The sequence below is a fragment of the Neophocaena asiaeorientalis genome, unplaced genomic scaffold (genome assembly GCF_003031525.2).
Source record: "Neophocaena asiaeorientalis asiaeorientalis breed wild unplaced genomic scaffold, Neophocaena_asiaeorientalis_V1.1 scaffold39, whole genome shotgun sequence".
Classification (NCBI taxonomy): Eukaryota; Metazoa; Chordata; class Mammalia; order Artiodactyla; family Phocoenidae; genus Neophocaena; species Neophocaena asiaeorientalis.
This window is the reverse complement of record NW_020175670.1, coordinates 9,207,887-9,234,853: the sequence shown is the minus strand read 5'-3', so window position 1 is coordinate 9,234,853 and position 26,967 is coordinate 9,207,887. Positions and strand designations below refer to the sequence as shown.

General features: G+C 34.8%; 1 protein-coding gene across 1 annotated transcript in view; it reads left to right on the top strand.

The window, feature by feature from the left end:
* The first annotated feature begins 7,469 nt into the window (after positions 1-7,469).
* The window catches only part of DTHD1 (death domain containing 1), a 67,971-nt gene continuing 48,473 nt past the window's right edge, over positions 7,470-26,967 (top strand). Inside the window, 4 exon segments of the mRNA XM_024731674.1 lie at positions 7,470-7,981; positions 11,731-12,061; positions 14,653-14,832; positions 15,906-16,150. Of these exon segments, the coding sequence (XP_024587442.1) occupies positions 7,470-7,981; positions 11,731-12,061; positions 14,653-14,832; positions 15,906-16,150 (1,268 nt within the window).

Genomic DNA, 26,967 nt, shown 5'->3' with positions numbered 1-26,967 from the left:
GAGACACAAGAGGGAGGGGATATGGGGATATATGTATAAGTATAGTTGATTCACTTTGTTATATAGCAGCAACTAACACAACAATGTAAAGCAATTATACTCCAATAAAGATGTTTAAAAAAAAAATTCCAATGCCTTCTGATTTAAATGTGAACCTTTTTCCTTCTTTGGAGGCTATTAGGATCTTTGTCCTTGATGTTTTGACTGTTCATGATAATATGACCAGTTATGATTTCCTCTTTTTTTAATCTATAATTTTGATCTTTTTCAGTCTGGAATATGAAGTCCTTCATTTAGGAAATATTCTTATATTATTTCTTTGATAATTTCTTTCTGTTTTCTTTTTCTAGAACTCATATTAATTGAACCACCTAGATTGAACTATTAAATTTCTTAACCTCCTTTTTTCTTCCCCCTGTTGTCTCTTTGGTTTTTGTTTAACTCTGGGATACTTCCTCAACTGCTTCATTCTACCCATATACAAGCTTAAAAATTTCCTGTTATATTTTATTTTCTATGAGGTCTTTCTCATTTTCTGAATGCTCCTTTTTTTAGGAAAATCTTTTCTTATTGTGTGGGCTCATTATCTTCTCATATCCTAGACTTTAAGAGTGTTAATTATAGACTTATTTGATATTTTCTTCTCTTTCCTGTATTGGCTCTATTTTTTTCAAGTTCTTTATTTGTGTTTGCTTTAGTCTTCAGCATTACCTGAGGCTTATTTCAAATGCCTAACCCCCTTGACTATTATTTGATACTGAAAAATGAAGCATTAGGGGCATTTTTTGGAAGCTTCACATACATAGATAGGGCTTCTGATTGGGTGCTTCATTATTGATGATCTGACAAGAGTAGGGTAATCTATTGAGGGTGGGGAGAAGGGGGAGGGACCCTAAAAGTTTCACTATGAATTTTTTTTTTTCTTGTGGTATTCAGTTACTCTAGAGAACAAACTTTTAATCTTCTGCCTGAGAGGTTACACTTGCTTACCCCTGTTCTTGGGGCTGAGCAGAAGAATAGAGTGGGACCTCACTTTTTAAAATTGTAGAATTTCACTTAACCCTTATGTGTACAGTGGCACTTCCTTCTGGTTTCCTGGTCAGCCCAGACCTCCTGCCTCTGCTGCAGTTTTTTCATAGAGAACATCTCTAGCTTCCAATGGGTGGGAAAGAGACTGTTGCCTGGCTATTTGGGGCAGAGGAGAGGGATTTCGGTATCTATCTGCTCCCAAAACTGAATTGGAACAAAACTTGTTTACAGCGCCAACTTCATTCTCACTTCCAGAGCTACCGGTTGTCTCTAATTCCTAGGCCCTCCTGAAATTCCATGGCAAGAACCAGCCTATTTTCCACCATAGAGGGACCCTCTTTACTCAGTTAGGTCATTTACAACTTGTCCATCTGCTTTTGATCTACTAAAAGTTTGTTGACATCTTTTCTCCATCATATTATCACCCATTTTCTTTGTCCTTTGTGGTTTACATATTGTTTTATCTTCTTCAGTGGTGTTTTAGGAGGAAGCAGAAATAGAATATGTATTTAATCTACATTGTTTAACCAAAAGTCTTAACTTTGATTTTGACCACCTGCTTTTTAAAAACATTTTAATTTTTTATTCATCTGTTACAAATTTTTATTTATACTGTCTAGTTAAATGTAAAAACATTTTAAAATTGATATGCATATTGAGAATTCTGATATTTAATTTGTATTTTCCCAGTGTCATAAATTATTGGGGAAAACAAAAACAAAACAACTATTTTGTATTCTCTGTCTACTCATCATCCAGTTGTGTGAGCTTGCTCTAAACAGATAAAAGACATTCAATAATAGAGTTACCAAACAGAGAAAAATTAATCTGGGCTAACTGCACCAAAGTCTGGTGTTGGACACTACACAGGAACTCGAAGAAAATAACAAGATCAGGTAACAGAACTAATAATGTTGCTAACATCTGACTTATCCACTGCTCCCCACCATAAACTCCATGGAAAGTAGCCCAGTTCCTTACACTTAAAAACTTTATTGTCCTTCCCTCCTGACTCGCATCAATAGGCTGTTCATTCTATTGCAAAGTTTTATTTCTTCAGCTGGTAAATGAGTGATTATCCTACTTACTGGAATTTTCTTTCTACTCACTTTGATGCTTTACTATGAAGAACTGCTGTCTTTTCAACCACATAATGTTTTGTGTGAATTCAAGACTGCATACTAATTCCTTTAATGTCAGTGGAAGCAGAGAATTCTCAGTAAAGAAAGTAAAAGAAAGTATTAGTAGTCATAATGACGAGTAGCCACAAGGAAGATGTTAATCCAATGTTAAACCCATCGAGATGAATTTTTTTGTAGTTAACTTCTGTGGGTTACACATTTGTGGGTGTCACAAATCTTGATTGCAAATATCAGTTCTTTCCATGGTTAGTGACATCAATTAATTGAAAACAAGATGCAGGAACATGCAGATGCTTGTTTTAATGAGTAAACACAGCGTGGACTGTGGTAGGTCTCACTTTGCAAATATTACATATTTTGGGGAAGCCAGACAGAGAACAAGTTTAGACTTGAGGATAGCAAATGTCAGTGAGGCTGAGGAAAAATGTTTGGGTTTTTTTTCCCCCTGACCTGAGAAAGAATTTTCCCACATCTGTAGAATAGAAGGGAATAAATGTATATTGGTCCAGTGATTTAGCATTTCATCATCAGTTTCATTCAATACTTAAAATGTACATGGTGTAAATTCCCCATCAATCTCTTCTATTTCCAGATAGGGATACATTCACTATCTATTGACTGATGACATTCAAATGTGCCAATATTATTCTGACTTCTAAATTTCTAACATATTCCAAAGAATTGTCCTGTGTATCTCAAACACAACAAATCCAAAATTAGTCAAATTACCTATCAATCAAGCTGAATGTTTTTTTTTTCTAAATTCCTCAACTCAGTTGGTTTACCATCTGTTCAGTCACCTAAACCAAAATTTTTAGTTATACTCCATATAGAACAAGCACAGTTCTATACCAGCAGCCAATAAATATTTCTCAAATAAATAAATAAATGGATTTTCAGTGCTTTCTATTCCTTTTCCTCTAACTGATGATTTAGCAAGTTCTGGTTACTCTACTTCGAATCCCTTCTCAAAGCATCCCTTTCCCTTGCCTGCACTGTTGTTGCTCTAATATGGGCCCTCAAGTCACTTAATTCTTGTGTCTCTACCATTTAAACCATCTGCATTCCTACAGCATAGATTTGGCTATATATTTACTTGGTTCAAAAATATGTAATTTCTCTCTTTTGTCTGCAAAACAAAATTCCAGCTTCTCCTCCTGACTCTCCATAATTATTTCTCTTGCCACTTCCCAGACTTATAAACTTCTAGAGCCATCCTTTTCCCTTTTTGTTCACACGGTGCCATTTCCTGCCTCCCTGCCTTTGATGATATTATTTCCTATCTGGAATGTTCCTTCCCTCTGTTGTCAAGCCTGCTCAAATCCTGCCCATCATTTAGCTCCTAATTTAAACATCTCCCAGGCCTCCAATCCGAATGAAATTTTTACTCCTCAAAGCTTTGGTGATACTCTTAATTCACACTTCTGTTCTAGCTCTCAACACAGTCTGAGCTGATTTTAGTCATCTTTTCAGGTGCCTGCTTCTCTCCGAAGTCTCTCTGAAGTTCCCAGCATGTAGAGAGTGCCTGGCCCACAGCACATGCTACAGAAAGTTTTCAGAATCGGCATCAAATTAAAGCCACGTATGCATTATAATGCGAATTACACATATATTTCAGGCATTAAAGGAACAGAGGTCACTGAAAAATAAGATTTCCACTAGAGAATGAGGACGCACCCCGAACCTCACCCTCACCACCCCTCTTCGTACCGCCGCTCCTTTCCTTTTCCTTCAGCCTCTGCAGAGCAAAAGTAGCTTGGGCAGTATTTTACGCCTGTGGTGGCATTCGTTTTCTATTCCTTATTCACTGGGTTTGTGTTTCCCCGTCTCCTCTTTCAGGTGTCTTGAGTGTGGCTCTAACAGGCCCAGTGCTTAAGATGAGATAAGGTGATGGCTGTGGGCAGGAGGGATTCGGGCTGTGCTTTGGGAGCTTTCATTTCATTCCAGTGCCCCCGAGAGAACATGAGCCCGTCCGGAATGCACGGCCCTCTCCCTCCGGTGCCGTGTTCTCCCTTATGAGAGGAGGGGATTGCAGAGGAAGAAGCAGGCTGCTCTGGGTTCCTCCGCGGACTCCGGGGCTCCGCCCGGTATCAGGTCCTGTGACGCCATGGTGTCATATAAAATGTGCCGATGAAGGGGCCAGCAGCAGTGAGAACGCGCTGTGACTATATTTTAATTACACATGGTGGATTCCTTGCTAGTTCAGAGAAAGACACTCTTCAGATTTGCTTTCTGTTCGTGGAGGAGCATTTTATCTAATTAGAGAGAAATGATCAGAGAGGAAAGAGGCCAAGTACCTATCTCGATCTCACTGCAGACCTGCCACAGAAGAAGGTACTGATAAACCTAACAGAGCAGAGTGGTAATAAACTCTGCTCCAGCAGAGTAATATTTTTAAAATTCTTTATTATAAAAATGTTCTATGCTAACTAGAGAGAATTGTAAAGACCCCCACATGTAACCATATCCAGCTTCAACAATTACTAACTTACAGCCAACCTTACTTCATCTATACACTGCTCCCACACTCCCAGCTTATTTTGAAGCAATTCAGACAACATATTAGTTCATTCATAAGTATTTTTGAGTTTCATATAGTTATTAGCAGTATTATTAAAAGAGTTCACCTTTGATTAATACACTCCTCGTCCTACCACAGAATCCATATTTTGTTGCCTCAAAACTTGAAAAGTATAGGAGGCTTCCATAGTACATCGAAAGTGTAAAACTTACATGGAAAGTGGGATTGTGTGAGGTAACTCCATCCCTGTGGTTAATCTATTCTGTACACAGTGGCACCCATGGTGCAGGAACGCCCCTCCTTTGGTCACCTAGTAACTTTTCACTGGTCAACAAGAAGCTGAATAAACTATTATGTTGCAGGAAAGTGCTTGGCTAGCTGACTTGGATCATCTCCTAGATTTTAGAAGAAAAAAACCACAGCCAAGCTTGAATTTGCTAAACCTTTAGGCTTTGCTGTTAGGAAACATCCCACCTGTGGAGCATAAAATGGATACAGAAGACATAGGCTCAGGTAAACTAGGCCAAATATTGAAGCAGATTTGGAGACAAAACCTGATGCTAAAGCAGGAGCTCCTGGGTGAAGACCATTGTGAAGGGGCTGGCGGGGCCACTTGGATAGCCACAGTGGTCTTTCTGGGTCAAGAACTCAGTGAGGCCCTTCACCAACTCTTGGAACCTACTGCAGGGACTCTGTGTTCCACCTAACAGCAGCTGTATGTACTGCTTGACAAAGAGAATTATTGTACCTGGAGACAAGGCAAGTATTTCCTTTATTCTTTCTCTAAGAAATATGAGAGCGCTAAGGAGCATACAAAAACCAGGATAGAGTCTCTGTCCACAAGGGACTAACAATTTAACATGGGAAATCAGTTAAGGCAATTGCACAATAATGCAAGGGACATTGAGGCTAATTCCATTAGAGACATAAAAATGAAATGCGTTAAGTCTTCAGAAATAGGCGAGATTCCATTTTTAGAGTGGGGAATTTCACTAGCACAAATGCAGTAACTAACCTGAAGCTTAAGGAATGAATTGGATTTATGCAGCCAGAAACTGGGTGCCTTAAAGAGCATTCCAGCAGAGACGTTATTCGTAGGACCCAACACTTAGAAGTAGGAAAATACAGGATTAGTGTGAGGCAGGACAAGCAGTATTTTCATATTGGAGTATGATACTCTATTTTTAGACTTATTTGAACTTGAACCTGTTAATTGAAAAAACACTGGGAAGAATGGGATGGGATGGGATATGGAATTAGATCCCCCACACACACGAAGTGGGGTGCAGGTTCTTGGGAATAGGGCCAGTTATGGATGCGAAATACAGCATGGCAGGAAGAACATGGTATCTGATGTCTATGATCTCAGACAACAAGTTACTCTAGATAAGAAGATACGTGGCATCATCAAATCTAACTCTAAATAATGTCGTGTCAAGGCAAGCAGGCAGGTCTCATCAATCAGGAATCCAGATAACGTTAAGAAATTCAGTCTAGAGGGCAGACTGTGGACATGAGGGAAATCTGTCCAAAGGCAGCATGTCCTAGAGACCATCAGCTGGATCTCATAGCCAGGAATGGAATCTCTGGAGAGAACTGAATGTGGTCCTAGGCAACACAAATGATCATTCATGGAAAATGATGATGACTCAGCTACCGGAATAGGAGTTCAAAATAAAGACAGAGTCTCAGATACAAGACAAAAAAACAAGTTGTCAGAACTGGAGCCCAATGATAAGCCTAGACTAGTTAAAGGATGATTTACTGATGATTTTGAAAACACTGAGCTATAGGGCCTTAAATTACATATGCTTGAGTTCAGAATTGAATTCTAAAGATTGCAGAGTTGTTAAGCCTGTAAGAAGCCATCAGGTGACCCCAGCTGTGAGGAGAGGAGGAATGAACAAACAGGAAAATAATAAGAAATGGGGATGGAGTGAGAGATTATATCAGATCAGATCATGGTGACGGTTTACACCAGAGCAAAGAGGCTTCACTTGGTTTATTAGTCCTTGAGTAGCCAGGTTCTAATCAGAGGATTGAGATAATTAGAGCTATTTTTGAAAGACTCATTTGAAAATTTCCAGTCATCACAAGTCCAGAAGGAGAAGTAGTAGAAACCTAATCCAATTATAATAGCAAACAAAGTACCCAATAAAATACAGCATCTGCGTCAGCAGAAATAATGTAGCTTTGGTATGCCTGCTACCCAAGCCTCATCTGGAGAGCTCTGCTAAACTTTAGGTGAAGAATTATACGTGGATCATTGATAAACTGCATAGTACGTTCAAAGAAGAAAAACAATTCTCAGAATCATACCAAATGAGGACTGACTGAGGGAGATATTGGCTTCAGTTGAATGGCATCTTATGGATGGGGGTCATGATATCTTTCTGCAAATATTCAAAGCATTTTCACAAGCAAGAGGGATTAGATTTAGTCTTTTCTACTATGTTAACAAGCAATTTATCCCCAATTTCTAGATGTGTTAAGAGAATTACAGTGGTGCAAATGACTTCTTCAGAAGGGAGGTAGGCTTAAAAGCCTAGTAAGGGTCTTTGTAGATTTCTAGGGTAATTTCTCCATATTTCATTACATGTCAGTGGAGAAACATAATTTGGTTTAGTTTTGTATTTACTCTTTTTAATGTGTCTCTGTGTGTATGTGTGTGTAGAAATCATTGCATTCGTAGATTGCCTCATGAAAAGAAGTAATATTTGGGGAGCACTGCTACATTTCTAAAGAAAGAAGAAAAGGAGATGTGTAATTTATGCGGCATGCATGATGAATGTACTCCACTGCAGACAATGTCCACCATTCAAGATATCAAAGCAACAGACATTGCTGCAAGAGGGGAACAAAATGTCATAGAAACAGCTACTGTTTCTCCCACGAATGGAGAGGAAAGTCATTATACAAACCAGGTTCAGTTAAAAAAAAATAAAATACATAGGAGTTCAGAACTAGTGGGAAAATAAAACAATACGTCATTGAAGGGAGATGTAACAGGCCAAGAAGAGTCACAGAACAAAATGTTCCCAGATAATGCAGAAAATGAAGATGATAAACAAATAGAACACATGACTGTTGAGAACATAAATAGCAACAGGGAAGAGATGCATGACATAATCCAGACAAGAGAAAGAGAAATTCAAGAGATCTCAGAAAGCCAAAGTGAAGAGATTACCACATCCTCAACAACATGTGATATCTCCAGTAAATATGTGAATAGCCCTCTTCCCAGTGATTCAGAGAGTCTAAAGCAAAAGCATAACATCATGGAAAAGGAGTGAGTAAATATAATGTGAGAGTTGCTTGTATATTCCTGCTTATATGTGTGTTTCTACTTGTATATAAAACAATATTTACACATGAATAAAATTTTATATATACATTTCAGATCTCCAAAAGATATTACAAATCAATAATTCAGTTTAAATTACTCCCATAAAAATGTTTATGGCTGCTATTAATACTATTGTTTGTTTCTTATAGTTTCAGGAAAAATATTAAAGGTTTCTTTAAAGGAAGAAAGAATTGACTGTATAAGAAAGTAGTTAAAATGGACAATTGTCGAGAACATGGACACATTCCTAAATCACTACTCTTTAGGTTATCCTAAGAAAAAACTAGGAGACTGCAGAGTTCAAATATTAGAAGAGAATTTCCAAGCCTCAGATTTATTTTATTTATATCCTCAAATGAATTCTCACATTTATCTTATTTATAAATCATCATAAATTCTTAACCCGTGGGTTAAGAACTCTGGGAGGGCTCATGGATAAGCTTCGGGAGGTTCTTAAAATTGAATGTATATTTTCACACCTATTTTATCTCCTTGGAGATGGTCCAGAGCTTTCACCAGATTCTCAAAGAGCCCATGATTTCGAAAAAATATGTTGAAACTGACTGATCTATTTTGTGAATTATCTCCCCTATACAAGGGGATAATAATCTATAATTGTCCAAATGAAATAAAATATTCACAAGCCATATTTTCACAGTAAAGTTAAGACCCTTAGAAGGTAATGGGGAATAAAAAAAAAAAAATCATTGGTTTGGGAGACAGACTTAAATTTATCTCCTGTTTTATTACTTACTAGTTCTGTGACCCTGGGCAACTTGTTTCATTTCTTAGCCCCATTTTCTTATTTATAGAAATTATTGCTGGGATTATTTGGTAAGGTCAAATGAGAAAATCACCTAAAGGGCCTAGCGCCTTGTTGCTTGGCAGATGTTCACTCTCAGCTAAATATTAGCATGTTGATTTATTTCACCCCCAACAACCCTCACGTTCTCCACTCCCACACACCACCAAACTTCACTTATCCTGTGTCTGCTCTTTCAGAATACAATACCATTTCCAGGACAACAGAATGAATGAGTCTATGATCTCAGGCACGTCATTTTGCTCGCTTTGACCTTAGTTGTCTCATCTATAAAATGAAGAGGTTGAGCTGGTTTAGCTGTAAGGTTCCCTGCATGTCTGAAAATCTAATGAATTCTATAGGTGTCACAGGAGTAATATTTAACCCGTGAAAGACCCCCCCTGGTGTGAAAGGCTTACTGCCCCTGCAAAACAACTATGAAAGTAGTCAATATGCGGTTGCCCATTTCACTTGAGAAAAACATTAACACTTCATATCCTCACATTCAGAAATGACTCAAAGCATCAACTAATGAGTCATTGCTGAACCACTCCCTCTAACACCTCCTTTAGGTGTTTCCTAGTTAGTGATTTCCTCTTTGTGGCATGCAAACCAGTTTTGCTTGGCTTGCATGTTTCAGAAGATGACTACTCATTGCAATTCCTCAGGCTAGGAAGCCATCATGCCACAAGAAAGATGAGAGTCATAAATAAAACCTAGCTCACAATCTGTTGTGATTCCTCCCTGGAGAGCGTTTTGAAAAAAGCCTATCTCTTCCAGGGTAGTTGTCTTAGTGTATACAAAGGGAAACGACACTAGAATAAACCAATGTGATTATTTTAGTGGCTGGACTAGATCTATTTGATTAGGTCTAGGGGAAATGGAAGCATTTACAGGTCCCCTTGCCCTACTTCATCTGTCAGTCTTTTGCAAGAAGAGTGTATTGAGTTGGGTTTCCAGGGCACAAAAGAGAGTCATTTTTGAAGTTATACAAGACTGGATCTGTAGTATTCCCCCAGCCTGAGAGCAAGAGACCAAGAGAGTGAGAGTAAGACCAAAAGGAAGGAAGGAAGGGAGGGAGAGAGGGAGGGAGGAAGGAGGAAAGGATGGAGGAAGGAGGAAAGGAGGGAGGAAGGAGGAAAGGAGGGAGGAAGGAAGGACAGAAGAAATTGAGGGAAACATATATAATGCAAAAGACGTAAACACGCATTCTACTGACTGCAATTTGTGGCTTTTATTTGGATTCAGATAAAAGAAACTAATTAAAAACAACAATGGGAAATTTGAACACTGTCTATTTTATGATATTAAAGATTTAAATTAATTTATGAATAAAGTAATGCTATGATGATTTAGAAAAAGACTGGATCATTGTATCCTATATTAAACAATGTATCTAATTTTCTGAAATACCTTTATCACCATGATCAGAGAAGACTCAAACAGACCCATGTGCTGGATAATTTTCTATTCCTTCTAACTTTATGGGTTCAGAATTGTAAATATAAATAAATAACCCTCCTTGAAATTTCAACATATTTTCTAGATTTCTGTGTTGAGGGGCACTATAGCATTCAATTTACTAATTGAAAAATAATTAAAAGCTGATTATTCTAGAACTTGATATTAATGCTGCATTTTATAAAGATCCTCTTATTTCTCTTTGACATTGTTTATATTTCAATCATTTCACTGGTATGAAATGAGAAATAGCGAGAAGAGAGGAAATGCAAGCTGGTAGTTTTAATATAGAGAGCTAACATTTATTGAACACTCATTTATGTTAACCCACTATTATAAGAGGTTGAAATATTTTATCTCATTCAATCCTCACATTATTGTGAACCTGGTATTCATTTCAGTTCATAATGGATAAAGAAACCAGTGTTTTGGAATGATTTGAGGAAGTATGATATTATATCAGAAAGTTTGGGCTTTTGTGTTAAAGATAGATGGACTCATTTATTGATTCTACAACTTACCATCTGTGTGATCCTCAGCAAGTTAAAATTTCTAAACTTCAGTTTCTTTATCTGTAAAATAGTAATGACAGTAGTACCTGCCCATGGGTGAGTAGTACCTCATACCCATGGTGTGAGGATTTGAATGAAATAATGTATAGCCTAAAACCTGGTACATAGAAAGAGCTAAAATATTAGCTATTTTAATAATAATAGTTGATGTTAAAGGTCAAACAAATAGTAAGTGACTGATCTCAAAACTGAATTCAAATCTATAAGACTCTATAAAATCTTAGGCAAAGGTGATGGTACAAAAAGCAAGAGTAAAACCAATTGTCAAAATCAGTTTTTGGATTGATTCTTTGAGGACTGTAAATATTCTGTTTCTATTTACTTTGATTAAACATACATTCACAGTACTTTTGTACCTTTCTCTATTTTTCTTAAAAACGTAATAAACAAATCCAGTACCACATCTATACCTTTCCTCAAAATTTAGAAGACTATTCAGGCACTAGTTCTTGGTTTATCAAGAAGCTTCAGCAATCTTCAGATTTATATTTGAAGTGAACAAAACAGGAATGAATTGTCTGCTTAAATAATAATAGTAATAACAATAGTAACAATAGCTTAATATATATAGTACTTTCTAAGTGCCAGGCACAGCTTTTTAATTACTTACTGTATAATAGTTCATTTAATTCTCAGTCTTCCTATGAGATAGGTATTATTTTATCATTATTTTACAGTTGAGGAAACTGAGGCATAGAGAGGTTAAATATCTTGCCCAAGGTCACAGAGTTACTAAGTGGGAGAGCAGGGATTCATACCATGACAACGTGTCTCTAGAGCTTGTGCTCTTAGGCATTTCACTATACAGTCTATAAATCAAATATTTGAAAAAATGATGTCCTTTTTTTCCCCTGCAGGTATCTTGATGTGCTGAGTGATGATACTGTCACCCAAGTGTCTTGTTATATTACAGCACCGTCCTATGTTCTACAACATCTAGAATGCCGGATAATTAAGAACATGAGTTCTTTAATAGTGAGTGATAATGAAGAATTGGTCAGCAATGTTATTACTGTAGAGTGCTCAGATATGGAAAAGAGAATTCCATTTCCAATATGCATTGCAATTCCATTTACTTAACGTTACAGGGGAAATTACAGAGACATCATGGTGAAAGTGTCTGATGTAGACCTTCAATCAAGTTACCTGACTCCAAATTCACTGGAAGGAATGAGACAAAGTTACAAGGTTGGTAAATCCTTGACTACACATACATTTGCTGTTTGACTTCTAACTATTACTCAGACTACCAGATCATAGTACAGATACAATTATTCCATTGGTATAAAATGGAAGGGTTGATAAGATTTATGCCGGTGAATTCATGTGTTTTTGTTTTGTTTTGTTTTGTTTTGCTATCCATAAAGATAAAAGAGCAGAGCTTATTGGTCAAATTTGGGAGTGAAGAACTTGAGTCTAGGACCCAGCAAGTGTTATATTTTTGCCTGGGAAGCAAATCCAACATCATGGTTTAATTAGCTTCACACCTTAGACTAGCTTTAGACTAACATTTCTAATGGGATGGACCTCTGTCTAAATTTAAGAATTCTAGGATCCCCAGATGACGTTAGCTTTATTTTTATCATTCATGGGTTGGAAAAATATGTAAAAACAACAATTTGTGTGTGTGTGTGTGTGTGTATGCCTTGAGATAGTTATTAAGTCTAGTTATTAGTCTGTACGTGGAAAACAGTATATGTGGTAGTTAGGATGTGGGTTGTCGCGGAAGATTGGCTGGGTCTGAAGTTTGGTTCCTACACTTTCCTGCTATGTGAACTTGAGTAAATTATGTAACCTTGATATGACTCAATTTTTTTCATCTAAAAAATGAATACAATAATAATGTCTACCTGATAGGGTAATAAGGATTAAATGAGAAAAAACACTTAAGAAGATAAAAGGAAGTCTATAAACACGTTAGTGGTTAATAAATTATCTTTTTCATGGTAAACTTTCTTATAATAACTCTCAAGCCATCCATGGCGACAAGTTCATATGTTTTGAAGAAAGAATATATACATAATTATTAAACTTAGCATAGAGCTGATGGGAGTTAAAGTTTAAGGTTCTTCTGTGGATCACTGAACTTATTTTTAAATAATTAAAATATTTGTCTTTTCAGCTTTATATAAGTTTTCATCTTTATATCATTATTTGAAGAAGAGGGCAGGGAATAAATGTTAAAAAAAAAAAGCCACACATGCAAACAATTCTTTTTAATTTATCTCTTCTGATTTGGGTCTTTTCTGAGTTACAAACAAAGTTATACAGTTGAATATGAAAACTAAGCCTGTTCTAATTATGCCAATTCATGCAACGAAAACATTTTATATTTAGTCTAGGAAGTCTGTAAGTATAATAGTCTAGTTATCATTGCCCTTACGTGTGGCTTTTTAATCTTGACCCATCTGTGTGACTATCATAATAAAAACAAAAACAGTTCATAGCACATATGCTTTTCACCAAATGGGTATACAAGATGATTAGTAAATAGAAAATGCAAAAGAAAAAAATAAGAGAGCCATTGTTTACTGAAAAAAATAAAAGCATATACTTTTCTTTCATAGTTTTCTAATGGTTGTTATCCCTATATTTAGCTCAAGAAAATTTAAACTCTAGGTTCCTTCCAAATTTTTATGTGGTTCATACAACATTTAAGAATTCTAATTCTGGAGTCAGACAAACCATCATCAGAGTTCTGCTCGTGACACTCCCCTGCTTAAAAACCCTTCCATTTCCCCAGAACCTACCAAATGTACTCTAACTGCATGGCAACCATAATGAGTTCCCAGAAAACCTTTCTTTCTTACCTCTCACAATTTTCCCTCTGGCTAATTAAGAACATCCATCATGCCCTGAATTTTCCCAACAATGGATTCATGACAAGATATTGTGAAATCTCTTCCTTAATCAGTTTTCAAATGATAGATTATTTTCCATTGTTACTGTCCCTGAAATGTTTGTGTGTGTGTCTGCATGAATATCCTCTCATGCCTGGGTGGAGCCCAGCTGATGTTTAGGGAAGCATGAATAGACCAGATTACTTCTAAGTCTTCCTCTTCATTTTAAGCTTTGGTGATTATATGAGTAGATAATTTTGTTTTCATTTATGTACTCAGTTCCTTTTTTGTGATAAAAAAGCTTGAATATGTCCCTGCATATATGCATTCCAAATTTAAATGTCACTATATAAAAAAGAAACACAAATGTGTCTCTTTGCAATCATCTGCTCCCCCTGCATGGAAGAGAGAAATAGAGAAAATGACTTTATCAAGAGATTGTGAATTGTCAGCAGGAAGAATTTGCTGATAGTATAGGTGCTGTAGGATTTGTGTAAACTACCCAAATGATGAAATCTTTCAGTCCTTGGAATTCCTAAAACATTGTTAAATCTTCTGGATAAAGGGCAATATTTAAAGTCCAAGTCCAGGATAGGATTCCAAATATAATTAATATTTGTGAAAACACTAAATGTGATTGCCCATTATCCGTTTACCTTTTGTGGGGAATAATTTAAATTTAAAAATACATTTATTTCTCTCTTTTCTATCATGTAGTTCAAATTTGAGAAACTCCTAGTATCTACTTCTACTTGATCTCATGAAAGGACCATCCATTTGGGGTTAATGAAGTAATTCTCAATTGTGGGAGATTACAGGGACAGCATATAGTTGTTGTTTTTTCCCACAGCCAGAGAATATGTACAGCATGTACTTCCAGAGCAATGCACTATTAATGTCCTTTAATGTCATTGTCTTAATGTCCTTAAATCCACACAGGTGACCTGTGCTGAAGTGAAAGTTTATAAGTTGGGTATCTTTTCTCTTGTGTCTTGTTTAAAGAAAGAGTCCTTTACAGTAACAAAGAAAGGCCTTACTCTTAAGCCAAGCATGGATTCTCAAATATCCTTAAATTACCCTCCAGGAGTTTTCAGCTCACCAGTACTTGTACAATTAAAGGTAAATATTAAAAACTGGTGAGTTTCTTCTCCTAGATTTTGTGGGTCATCAAACATCATCCGAAAAGGATTGAGAAGATACAAATATTTAATATAACAGTAAATGAATTCTTATACTTTTAATAATCTAACTTACAGTGTCATCATTGATATAGTGATGATTTGGAGCATATTAAATCTCATTCCAAAATAAATCCCTGCCTTATTTTAAAGCTTTTTCTAGCTAATTTTTTGTGTTGTTTTATTTATGATATTTGTTGACAAAAACAAATGTTGAGTATCTATGATAGAACTAATGCCAGACATTGGGACTTTCATATGATTCAAGATTTCCACCTGAGAGGATGGTTAAAAAAAAGGCTAATCAATTAAAATACTTATGATTGTAAATATTTGGTTATATTTAATTATTAAACAGTACTTCTCTGGGATGAGAATTTAATACATACAAACATTATTTACAAGGTGTACAATGACATATCAATGTACATTTTAGAAGACATATTTCCTCAATATTTCCTTCTAGCCTAACTCTCCCTCATGCTCTCCTAGTTTCTCCCAGTTGTTACCATAAGTGGTAAGCAAAGAAGAAAAGTTAGGAAGAAATCATATTATGTACAATTTATTCAAGAATATTTTCCATAAACTTTGAAATTTTGGAATCATGTTAGCTATTTTTATCAGCCATTCTTATGTGAGAGGAAACAAATAAATATAGTCTTGTTTTTCTAGTTTCTGAAGATCACTTGATCTAACAATAGTTCTAATTAGAAATTATATAAAATGTCTATTTTGTTTTCTAGGTCATTTTTTTGCCTACAGTTAAGAGTGTTTCTCAGTTATTTATAACATAGAGCAAGGAACCTAGATTTCAGAAAGACTTTGTAAAAAGAAGACCAAATCCTGTGATCTTTTATAAATTAATATACTGTAGATTCCAGCTAACAATGTAGAGAAAAATGTATAAAACTATGTTCTATTAAATTTTCAGGAAATTGACTTAGAAATGTGCTGATACTTTGTATCTTCTGCTATTAAAATATAGGAATATATATCTATTTTTTCTTTGTATAGGTCCGACCAATTGACCCATCTCTGGTGGCATATTTAAAAACTCAGCAAGATACTTCCTACTCAGTACTATCCACAAGCCCTCTGATTCATGTTCAGCACCCATCAATACATCTTTTCCAGAAGCCAATCACTGTATTCCTACCTTGCTCTCCACACCCTGATAAAAAAAATCTTGGGTCTGAGATAGATCATAAAAGAACAGCTAGTGCCACAACAAACAGAATCATACCTTTATACCTCAACTGGTGAGTTAGACCCTAATGTCTCTAGTTGACTTGATGGTAAACAAAGAAACTTAAATGATTAAAAGTATAATCAGATGTATTTAAATATCAGTATTGAAATATGATGAAATATCTTTAATATGAAAATAAAATGTTGTGTATCCAGAAGGGTAATGATTTTAGCTGTAACGGGTTCACAAGTATGCTATGTGAAAAGATTGACACAAAAGAGATCAAATCAATCCTTATTTTCAAAAAATTTATGATATGGTTAATTACAAAGATGTGATATGATGATTGTAATTTCTATGTTTAAGAGCATTCCGTTGATGTGGGAAAAGATTAACCTGATCTTTTTAAAAATAAATTAAATTTGAGTCTCTCTCTCTCTCTCTCTCTCTCTCTCTCTATATGTATATATATACATATATATATATATATATTTTTTTTTTTTTGGTATGCGGGCCTCTCACTGTTGTGGCCTCTCCCGTTGCGGAGCACAGGCTCCGGACGCTCAGGCTCAGGGGCCATGGCTCATGGGCCCAGCCGCTCCACGGCATGTGGGATTTTCCCAGACCGGGGCATGAACCCGTGTCCCCTGCATCGGCAGGCAGTAAATTTGAGTCTATATTTGCCAGATAGGCAGTTTCCTTTCTCTCTTAATTTTTATAATTCAAAAATATCCCCACAAATAAGACTAATATACATATTGAGTTACCAGCCAGAAATGAAATCAGAAATGAGATGTTAACAACAAATAGGATACACTGAATAATAGTAACCCTGATCTTATTTTCTGTCCTTTCATTTAATACTTACTTTTTTTTCCTAATAAGAAATGTAGAAGGGGACCTTTCTATTTTTTGGTACTGAAGGGAATTTTTTTTTCTTTGAAAAAACGTCAGAGGGAGAAACAAGTTCAGAAAGAAATAAAAATTATTATTAATTGAGAAGTTACTATTTGCCAGGTTCCTTATGTACATTATCTCATCCAATCTCCCCACCACCTTACCTTCATTTTATCAGTGAGAAGTCTGAAACTCAATGAGATTAAGAACTTGTACAGTTATCCCCAGGTTCCACATCTGAGGATTCAACCTACTGTGGGTTGATAATATTTTTTTAAAATTCTAGCAAGTTCCTGACAGCAAAACTTGAATTTGCCATGCACTGGCAACTATTTACATACCATTTGCATTGTATTAAGTATTGTAAGTAATCTTGAGATGATTAAAGTATATGGGAAGACGTGTGTAGGTTATATGCAAAGACTACGCCATTTTACATAAGAGACTTGAGCATCCACAGATTTTGGTACCTCTGGGGGTCCTAGAAGCAATCTCTTGCATCTGGATACCAGGGAAGGACTGTACATGAGAAGTGTGCAAGCTTGGTCTGGACTCAACATATCTCTATTCCTAATCATGACTCTATGTAGCCATCATCTATTTAGTTTGAGGCTGCAAGACTAGAAATAGAGAAGTGGATTATTTGCTCTTTACCACTGTTTCTAATTTAGGAAGCTGACAATAGTAGAACATTGGGTTGTGGCTAGGAGATGAAGTTAAACTTTCCCTAGTATTAGGTAAGTGAGAGAGAACATAGAAATATAGACATGATCCATTTGTACCTGCTTTTGCTACTTGGGATATATATATATCTCCCAATTGGCACTGAGTTAATCCATGTTCCTGTATATCATGATAAGGTAAGATTTAAAACTGGAAATATCCTGGAGCTTCCTATTTAAATGTATTAGTCTAACAGATTAAGACATTCTCTTTCAAAAGCCCCTAAAATATATAGAAATATGTACTTCATATACACATACATTTTATATGTATATATACATATATATATTAAAGATGAGAGCTTTACTCTAAAAATTTATTCTGACTGGTCACCTATTGCTAGAATCTAGTATTTCTACTGTCTATAGAGTAGATTGCAAAGGATTAATAAAAATAATTTGTGCCTGACATGTACTTTACGTCATAAAACAAAGCAGTTCTATTTCACAGAAAGATAATAGAAAACCAATTTGCCTGTCCCTGATTGTTGATTCCATAGTCTCTATATACCAATGAGAATAAAAATGTATCCCTGTAATACACAGATATCATTTGTGGAAGTGACTAGATCAGTGTTTCTTTGCCTCTCCTTTGCTCTATTTCCATATCCCTCAGAAACAACAGGGCAGAATGTGGAAAGAAATTAGAGGCAGTGTATTGCATTGTCAAAAATGAAATTGCCAAAAGTACAGGGATAATGATAGAGGCGATAAGATCTCTAAAAGATATGCATGCTGAGTGTGGCACATTTTCATACACTTAGTCGACTCAAAGCATTGTAAATCCAATCAGCACAGATAGGAGAAGGTTACACCTTCATCCAGAGAAATTATACTCAGTAAAAATGACTAGACACCGAAAATTGGTTTAGAAATTATGCACATGGATCTGCCTTCTAGATCTAAGAAAGAGATTCAAACAGCAACCAAATTGAAAGTGGGCAGAAAAATATTTTCAAGGATAAGAAAAAACCCAAGTCCTCCATGATGTCTTAAGGAAAAAAAAAAAATCAATACCAATCAGTACCAAGACTTCAAAAGAAGAACAAAAATAACAAAAAACAAACTATAGAAATAAGGAAAGAGAATGTCATCCTGACATTTCACAGTAATTTGAATAATGAGAATTACAGTTACCTGGAGGATTTTATAGAAATCTATTTTGTAAGTTTAAGTAGTATTCAATAAGCAAAATTTCTAAGAAACAGAAAGCCATCAGGATAGACCAGGAAAAGAATGAAGAACAACAGAATGAGATACAAAGATAAAAAGCTCAGATTAAAAGTCACCAAGGTATGATAAGGACTCATCTGAAGTGATGTAACCTAATAATTATAAGTACCATTGAAAGAGACCAAAACAATCATACAAGAAGCAACAATCAAAGGCATGAAAATGTGATTTTCTGATGTTGATTAAAACCTTGAGTTAGAAAGTGTTGATTTCAAAATTTAGGAAAAAAACCCCTATACTTAGATAAAACATGGCAAATTGAAATGTACATTTAAATAAAACGTAATTCTATAAGCATCCATTCAGCACAAACAGATTAAGAAGGAATAAAATCAGTCTAGACCTAGGCTCATTCTTTGCAGCATGAAATATCAAGGAAAAATGAACTAAAGCCTTCAAAGATTTGAAGGGAAGATGTTGTGGAATTAGGGTTTTCACCTAACAAACAAGTTTTTTTGTTTTTTAATACAAGGGCTCACAAAATGTACTACTCACTTGTTCTTAACAAAATAAATAAATAGATAAAATTAATGAGCTAAGGATAAAATAAAATTTAAGAAATCAAGAATAGGAGAGTAATTCTTATTTTCAAATATCTGGTATTGAATATAAATAATATAAAAGCAAAAGAAAAAGTAAAAATTCATATGGCAAAGTGGCAACAGAAAGAAAACAAGAAAACAGCATGGTGACATTAAAGAGAAAATATCATATAAATAAAATCATCAGTTATATTAAATAAATATAAATGGGTTAAACATAATTTATTCTGTTGTCCACCTTAATGTTAAATATTTTTTTAATACTTTATATGCTGTATTTGCAGAGGTTTCCTTAGAATTATTATATATTTTACCAATTTTACTGTCAATTGTTTAAGTTATTCATTTTATTAATTAAAATTCTCATTTCTAAAAGGCTATTGCTATATTTTAAAGGCCTTAAGAAAACTTTTCCCAAGGTACTCTGTTTTTTCATTATGCTTCCTATTTCTTCTTTTATTCCTTTAATCATTGTAAACACTTTTTTTTTAAGTTTCATTCAGATTATTCTATCATCTATGAGCATGATGTTAACTATGTTATCTATTACCATGGTTAATCTAGTAAACTATCATACTAATTCCATTCTATGACTCTTAGCCTTAAAAATTCATTTCTGAGTATTGATTATAATTTTTGATCAGATCAGCTTTTATTCTCCCCTTCCCTTCCACCCAGAGCAGCTTCTGTGTGCTTCTTTGTTGATTTCTTGAGCCAGTGTTCAAAGGGATTTTGGTTGTCTTTGTTGTTTCTCATTACATAGCCAGTGCTGCCCTTTGGGGATTCCAGTTTTTTGACTGAGTTAGTTCCAGCTGACAGCTGGAGGCTGTATCTAATGTGCCTGAGTACATGTTAGACTCTAGACTGCACACATCTGGTGTGTGTGCATGGTTGGTGGCGGGGAGCAGGCTGATGAGGGTGGGAGGATTCATAGATTCAGTCCCTCATGTTCGCAAGAGAGGAAAGAGGATTCTAGCTTTTTGAGATTATTTTTTCCCAGATCTAGGAGATTTTCTTTCCAGCTTTTGAGTTCCTTCAACTCGTGTGTGTGTGTGTGTGTGTGTGTGTGTGTGTGTGTGTGTGACATTTCATCCAGCATTCTAAGATTGCCATTTGTCATCAATTCAACTGGCCAGTGTCAATTTCTTTTTTCTTCTCCATTTCTTTGCCTTAGTACATGATCTCTTCGCTTTTTCTACCATGTTTAGCTGAAGAACTCTCATTCATTCTATAAGCTGAAGCTCAGCTCTTTCCTTATCTGTCAAGACAGTCTCTGATCTCCAGGAGGGATTGAACACTCCTCTCTTTGTGCCAGCCCTATTCTTTTGTACATCCTAAATCACACCATAGTGTTATTAAATTCCCTTTTCCATTTATCATCCCTCAGCATAATTATAACATAGTCGGTGCTATGTTGAATTAGGTGAATTAAATAAATTAATGAGTAAATTTGTGGAAAAGTAAATTGTGTCATTAATTTTCTATACTTTCTGACAATACTAAATTGATAAGTTATAATATGCTCTGTTGCTATTAGAGCTAGACATGGGCGGTGCACTTTCCCCATCCAGTGTAGCATAAAACAATTAAATGAGAACCTATATGAACTATTTATTTAACATTCTTTCATCAAAGAGTGAAAGCCAGTTGAACATTTTCTGTGGAAATAGAAACACAATGAAGCAATCCATACCTCAGAAGATAAAAAAGATAAAAACGATTTGAGGCCAAAACATAGTTTGAATATAAAGAATAAAAGGTCTTTGTTGCAGTTCATTCTTTCATGTGTAAATGATTTCTGGGGAAAAGATGAGAGTTATTTAATTATCAGCCAGAAAAGATTTCTTGACAGTAATGAAAGGAGAAATTAATTTCTTAAATAGAAACTTATTCCATATTATGCAAGAAATATTTTAGAGAGTTAGATGGGAAAGTTTTTACATGAAAAATGCCATTTCTATATAATGCTATTGGTTTTAAGATCATCTTATTAAAATGTAATATGTGAGTCATACACAAGAATATTTGTACAATATATGCATCATATCACAAAAAATAATAAAATGGAGAAACTGGTAAAGCTACCACATAACTTAAGAAATTAGATATTATCAATACAATTACATCTCCTTACTTATCTCTCTCCATCCCATCCCTTACCTTGCTACCCTAATTGCTCTTCATCTTCACCAAAGTTAACCACTACTAGGAAATTATGAATCATTCCTTTGTTTTTATTTTTTAGTTTTATCTATCTATCTATATGGCAGGCGGACTCTCAACCACTGCGCCACCAGGGAAGCCCCAATATATTTTTATTCATCACTATACAATACCTTGTTTGGTTTTGTTTGTGCTTACCGTTTGTAAAATTGGTACCCTACTGTGTATAGTCTTGCTTTTCCATTTATAATTGTGTAAAGTTCATTTTCACTTCTATCTAATATTTTATTGAATAACTTCGTATTTTATTTACCAGTGTTCTTACTGGTGGACATTTGGGTAATTTCAATTTTTTTGCTAAAACGAATAGTACTATTATGATTATTCTTCACTCAAAGTGTATTTGTGTAAGCACTTCTTTAGAGTATCTACCTAGAAGTCATTTTCAGTCATAGGGCATGCACATGTACAATTTTACAAGTTTTACGAACTGGTAGAACTAAATTTCATGCTCCCACTATTGCTTTTTATCTTTTCTAGCCTTGCATATTTTGTAATTTGGAAAATTTAATAGATGTAAAATGGATCTCATGTGGTTTTAATCTGCAATGCTCTGATTACAATGAAGGTGACATCTTTCATAATGGCTTTTGTTAGACATTGTGTTTTCTTATATGTGAGGTATCTTAATTTCTTTGCTCATTTTTGAACTTTTTACATTGATTTGTAGGATTGTTTATGGTCTCAGTGTTAATCCTTTGCCAGTTTGTGGCCTGTATTTTTATATTTATGTGACAGATTTATCATGTTTTTCTTTTATGATCAGTGCTTTTTGCCCAGTCCTAAAATACTTATATCTCCTAAATTATAAAAATGGTCCTCTTTTTTATCTTATCATTTTAAAGGTTTGAATTTCAAGGAAGTCTTTGATCCATCTGATATTGAATTTTATATACAGTGTGAGGTAGGAATTCTTTTTTTCCATGTGGGTAACATTTTACCAGCATGATTTATTGAACGATTCTTTCTTTCCCTAACAATCTGCAAAGCCTCCTCTGTCACATAACAAGTTTTCTTTTTCTGAGCTCTCCCATTGGTCAGTCTTTTTACATAGTTCTGAGCCAATCTAACACCGTCATAGTTATTAAGGCTTTATAATTAAAAGGTCGATATCTGATAGGTAAGCCATATCATATTCTTTTTATTCAGGAGAATTTTTGTTTCTGTTTATCTTGAAACTTTCCCATTCATATAAAATAGAATCAGTTTGTTAAGGTCCACAAGAACGAACTCTGTTGGGATTTTGCTAGTAATTTCCTCTGACGTATGGGTCAATTTGGAGAAAAATGACATCTTTAGCATATTAAGTCTTTAAATCTGTTACCTATAATATATGCTTCAATTTGTGTAGTTTTATAATGTCTTTCAGTGAAGTGTTATCAAAGTCCCACATATGTACTACACATGCTTTGCTAGGCTTATTCCTAGATACCTTATAGTTCTAACTGCTATTATAAATGGTATGCAAAACTTTTGTTTTCTCATAAAAAAAAATATATATATATATATATATGAATGCATTAGATTTTTCTGCAGTGGTATTGAAGCCAGCCGCCTTTCTAAACCTTCTCATTATTTCTAATATTTGTTTTCGAGAATTCCTTCAAGTTTTCTATGTAAACTCTTGCATCAACTTTAAGCAATGAAAGTTTTGTTTTTCCTTCCAGTCAGCATGTTTATGTATTTAATCCATTTTGAGTTAATTTTTGCATGTGGTGTGAGATAAGTCCAATTTCATTCTGCATATGAATATCCAGTTTTCCCCAAACCATTTATTGAATAGGGTAGCCTTTCCCCATTGTGTGTTCTTGGTATTCTTGTAGAAGATCAGTTGGCTATAGATGTGTGGATTTATTTCTAGGCTCTCTACTCTGTTCCATTGGTCTTTATGTTTGTTTTTATGCCAGTACCATACTGTTGTTACTGTAGCTTTGTGATATATTTTGAAATCAGGACATGTGATGCCCCCCAGCTTTGTTCTTACTCAAGATTGCTTACTCAGGGTCTTTTTTGGTTCTATATGAATTTTAGAAATTTTTTTTCTATTTCTATAAAGAGTACCATTGGGATTTTGATAGGGATTGTATTGAATCTATAGATCACCTTGGGTAGTATGGAATATTAATTCTTCCAATCCATGAGCATTTGTTTGTATATTGTTTTTCTTGAAATAGAATTTTGCTGTGTGTTTCAGTTATCTATTTCTTCATATCAAACTATTCCAAACAACAGCCATTTTACTAGTTCTCCTGATTCTGTGGGTTGTTTGGGGTCTCAGTTGGACTGTTCTTTGGTTTGTCTTGCCTAGGGGCTGTTATGCATTGCAGCAAGATGGTGCTGAGTCTGGGAAGTCCAAGATGGGTTTATTCACATGTCTGGAGCCCTGGCAGTGGTAGCTGGAAGCCTGGACTCCGCTGGTATGCTGAAATGGCTGGGCCTCGTTCTCTCTCCAGGTAGTCTCAAGGTCTCTTTCTTTCCACCTGACTTCTCCTTATGGCCTCTTTCTGTCATGGGCTCTTTCCAGAAGAATAGCTGGACTACTGACATGGAGGATCAGGGCTTTCAAAAGTACAAAAGCAGACATTGCCAGGCTTTCTTAATTTTTAAGCCCATAGTTATCAGATCACCATTTCTGAAATATTCTGTTGATTGAAGCCAGTCTCGGAACTGTCTCTAGTTCATTGTGGGAGAGTGCTACACAGTGACATGAATATTGAGAGGTATGGTTAGTATCTCTGGAGACCAGCTACTGATCTGGCTTAAGATCCTTGATTTATATTGATTTTTTCCTCATTTCTTTGGGGATATTATGCCACTGTTCATGGACTTAATTATCGATGCCGTGAAGATCTCAGTGAATTTTATTTTCATAACTTTTTGGGTGATCTGCTTTATTTGCTGGCTGCTTTTAATATCTTTTCTTTGGATTTCTGAATTTTTCTATGATGTATCTAGATGTAAATTTTAAACACTTTTTCTGAATACAATACATTATGCTTTCTGAATAAGTGGATTTACATTTTTTTTAGATTTAAAAAATAAATTCTATTGCTTTTAGACCTTCTTGTAACTACTTATTCATTTGTGTTTTTGAAGGACTTTATTTACTTATTTAAATGAAAGATTTTTTTAAATTCTATAGTGCTTTACAATTTAAAAAAGTTTTACACACATGATTTCATATAATCCCATAATAACCCTTTCTTCCCCTACCCCTACTTTGTCCCTCCCCGCTTCCCTCTCCCCACTGGTTTATTCTCTATATCTGTTAGTCTGCTTCTTTTTTGTTTTATTCACTAGTTTGTTGTATTTTTCAGATTCCACATATAAATGCTATCATACAGCATTTTCACATTTCTGAAAAATTCTTATATGTTTTCTAATCAAATATTGCCTCACCTCCATTTTATGTACTCCATACTTCTGGATTTCCAATGAGATGTATATTAGGCCATATCTTTCTAAATTCCATATTTCTTTTCTTCTCTTTTACATTTTCCATCTTTCTGTCTCTGTATGCTATGTTCTGTGTAATTTTTTCACATTTCAGTTCAATTGCCATAAATATTGTATACTTTAAAATATACTTTTAATCTATCATCGACTTTTTGTTTCCAGCAATTATATTTTTTATATCTTAAGGTTCTATTTAGCTCATATTCAGATTTCCCTTATCATTCTCGATAGTCTCTTGCTGACTGCTTATTTTTATGATACTGTCCTTTATCTTATTAAACTTTTCATATATAGTTGTCTTTTCATACTGTAACTACTAATTCTGATACCTGCAGTTTTTGAGGGTGTTGCCTGTTATTTCTGCTGGCTGTCATTCATGGTATTTATCTCTTTATATGTTTGGGGACTTTTGTTTGTGATTATGTATATATGAGATTTCTGCAGTTGTAAATGGAGCTGCTTTCCTCCAGATGGCATTTATTTCTGTCTATGCTGAGAACCAGGTGCTACTTACCTGGGACTACTTCAACCTCTTTGAGAGTCTTGGTCAAGTTCTCAAGTTCACCTTTTATGGTGAAGATCTCAAGGATCACAGCTCCTTGTTTTGCTCACTTGATTATCACTTACAGCTTTATTCTCCTGTATCTAAGTTATTGGAAAGGAATTTGTCCTCATAGTAATCCCATAATCCCTGGCTGTTTGCCCCCTGATTTGACCCTGGCTTCACAGATGTTTTGGAGGGGAATTTGGGACATTCCTTTAAGACTCCTTCTGCTTATTGCAAGCCAAACAAACAAACAAACAAACAAAAGAACACATTAGAAAGCATATTTATCAGGATTTAGTTGTTTAGCCTTAGGGAGATAGAGAACTTAGATTACTTAGTGTCAATTTGTTATTTATAATCTTGTGTCTTGTATATTTAATTTATAATAGTTAAAAGATTCCACGTAAAAAAGTCATTTTATTTACTTTTTAGTTTTACTGAGGTATAATTAACAAAGAAAATTGTAAAATATTTAAAGCATACATCATGGAGATTTTATATATGGATACACTGTGAAGATTCCTCCCATCTAGCTAATTTACACATTCATCACCTCACATATCAACCTTTTAAAAAAATTTTTGGTGAGAACATTTAAATTCTACTCTCTTCTCTTAGCAAATTTCAACTATATAACAGTGTTATCAACTATAATCACCATGTTTTACATTAAGAAATGGTAATTTTATAAAAAGTAAAACCACACATGCCATATTTTTCTTTGTACTGATCAGTCAGTACAATGTTGTTGACACAGGTTAATCTCACTTAATAGAATGAAATTATTTTAGCAAAATTTTGAGGTAAGTGCTTACTGAGCAAATATGATTTTTCACATTTATTAAATTTGGAGGTAGTATACTAGAAATACTTTTAGTTTATTATATACTTTTATACTTAAGAACATATAATGTTACCTGTGGATTGGAAAGCCAAGTGAGGAAGAATTTAATTTAATTTCCAAATCAAAAAGAAACTATTACCCAGAATAGCCAACAGAATATTGAAGGAGAAGACCAACATTGGAGGACTACCTGACTTTAAGACTTACTATAAAACTACGGTAATCAAGACAGTGTGGTATTGATGACAAAAGAATAGACACATAGATCAATGGAACAGAGTAAATAGTCCATAAATAGATCCACATAATATAGTCAACTGATCTTTGACAAAGGAGAAAAGGCAATACAATGGAGCAAAGACAGTGGAACAAGTGAACATCCACATGCAAAAAAAAAAAAAAAAAAAAACTTCTACACAAATC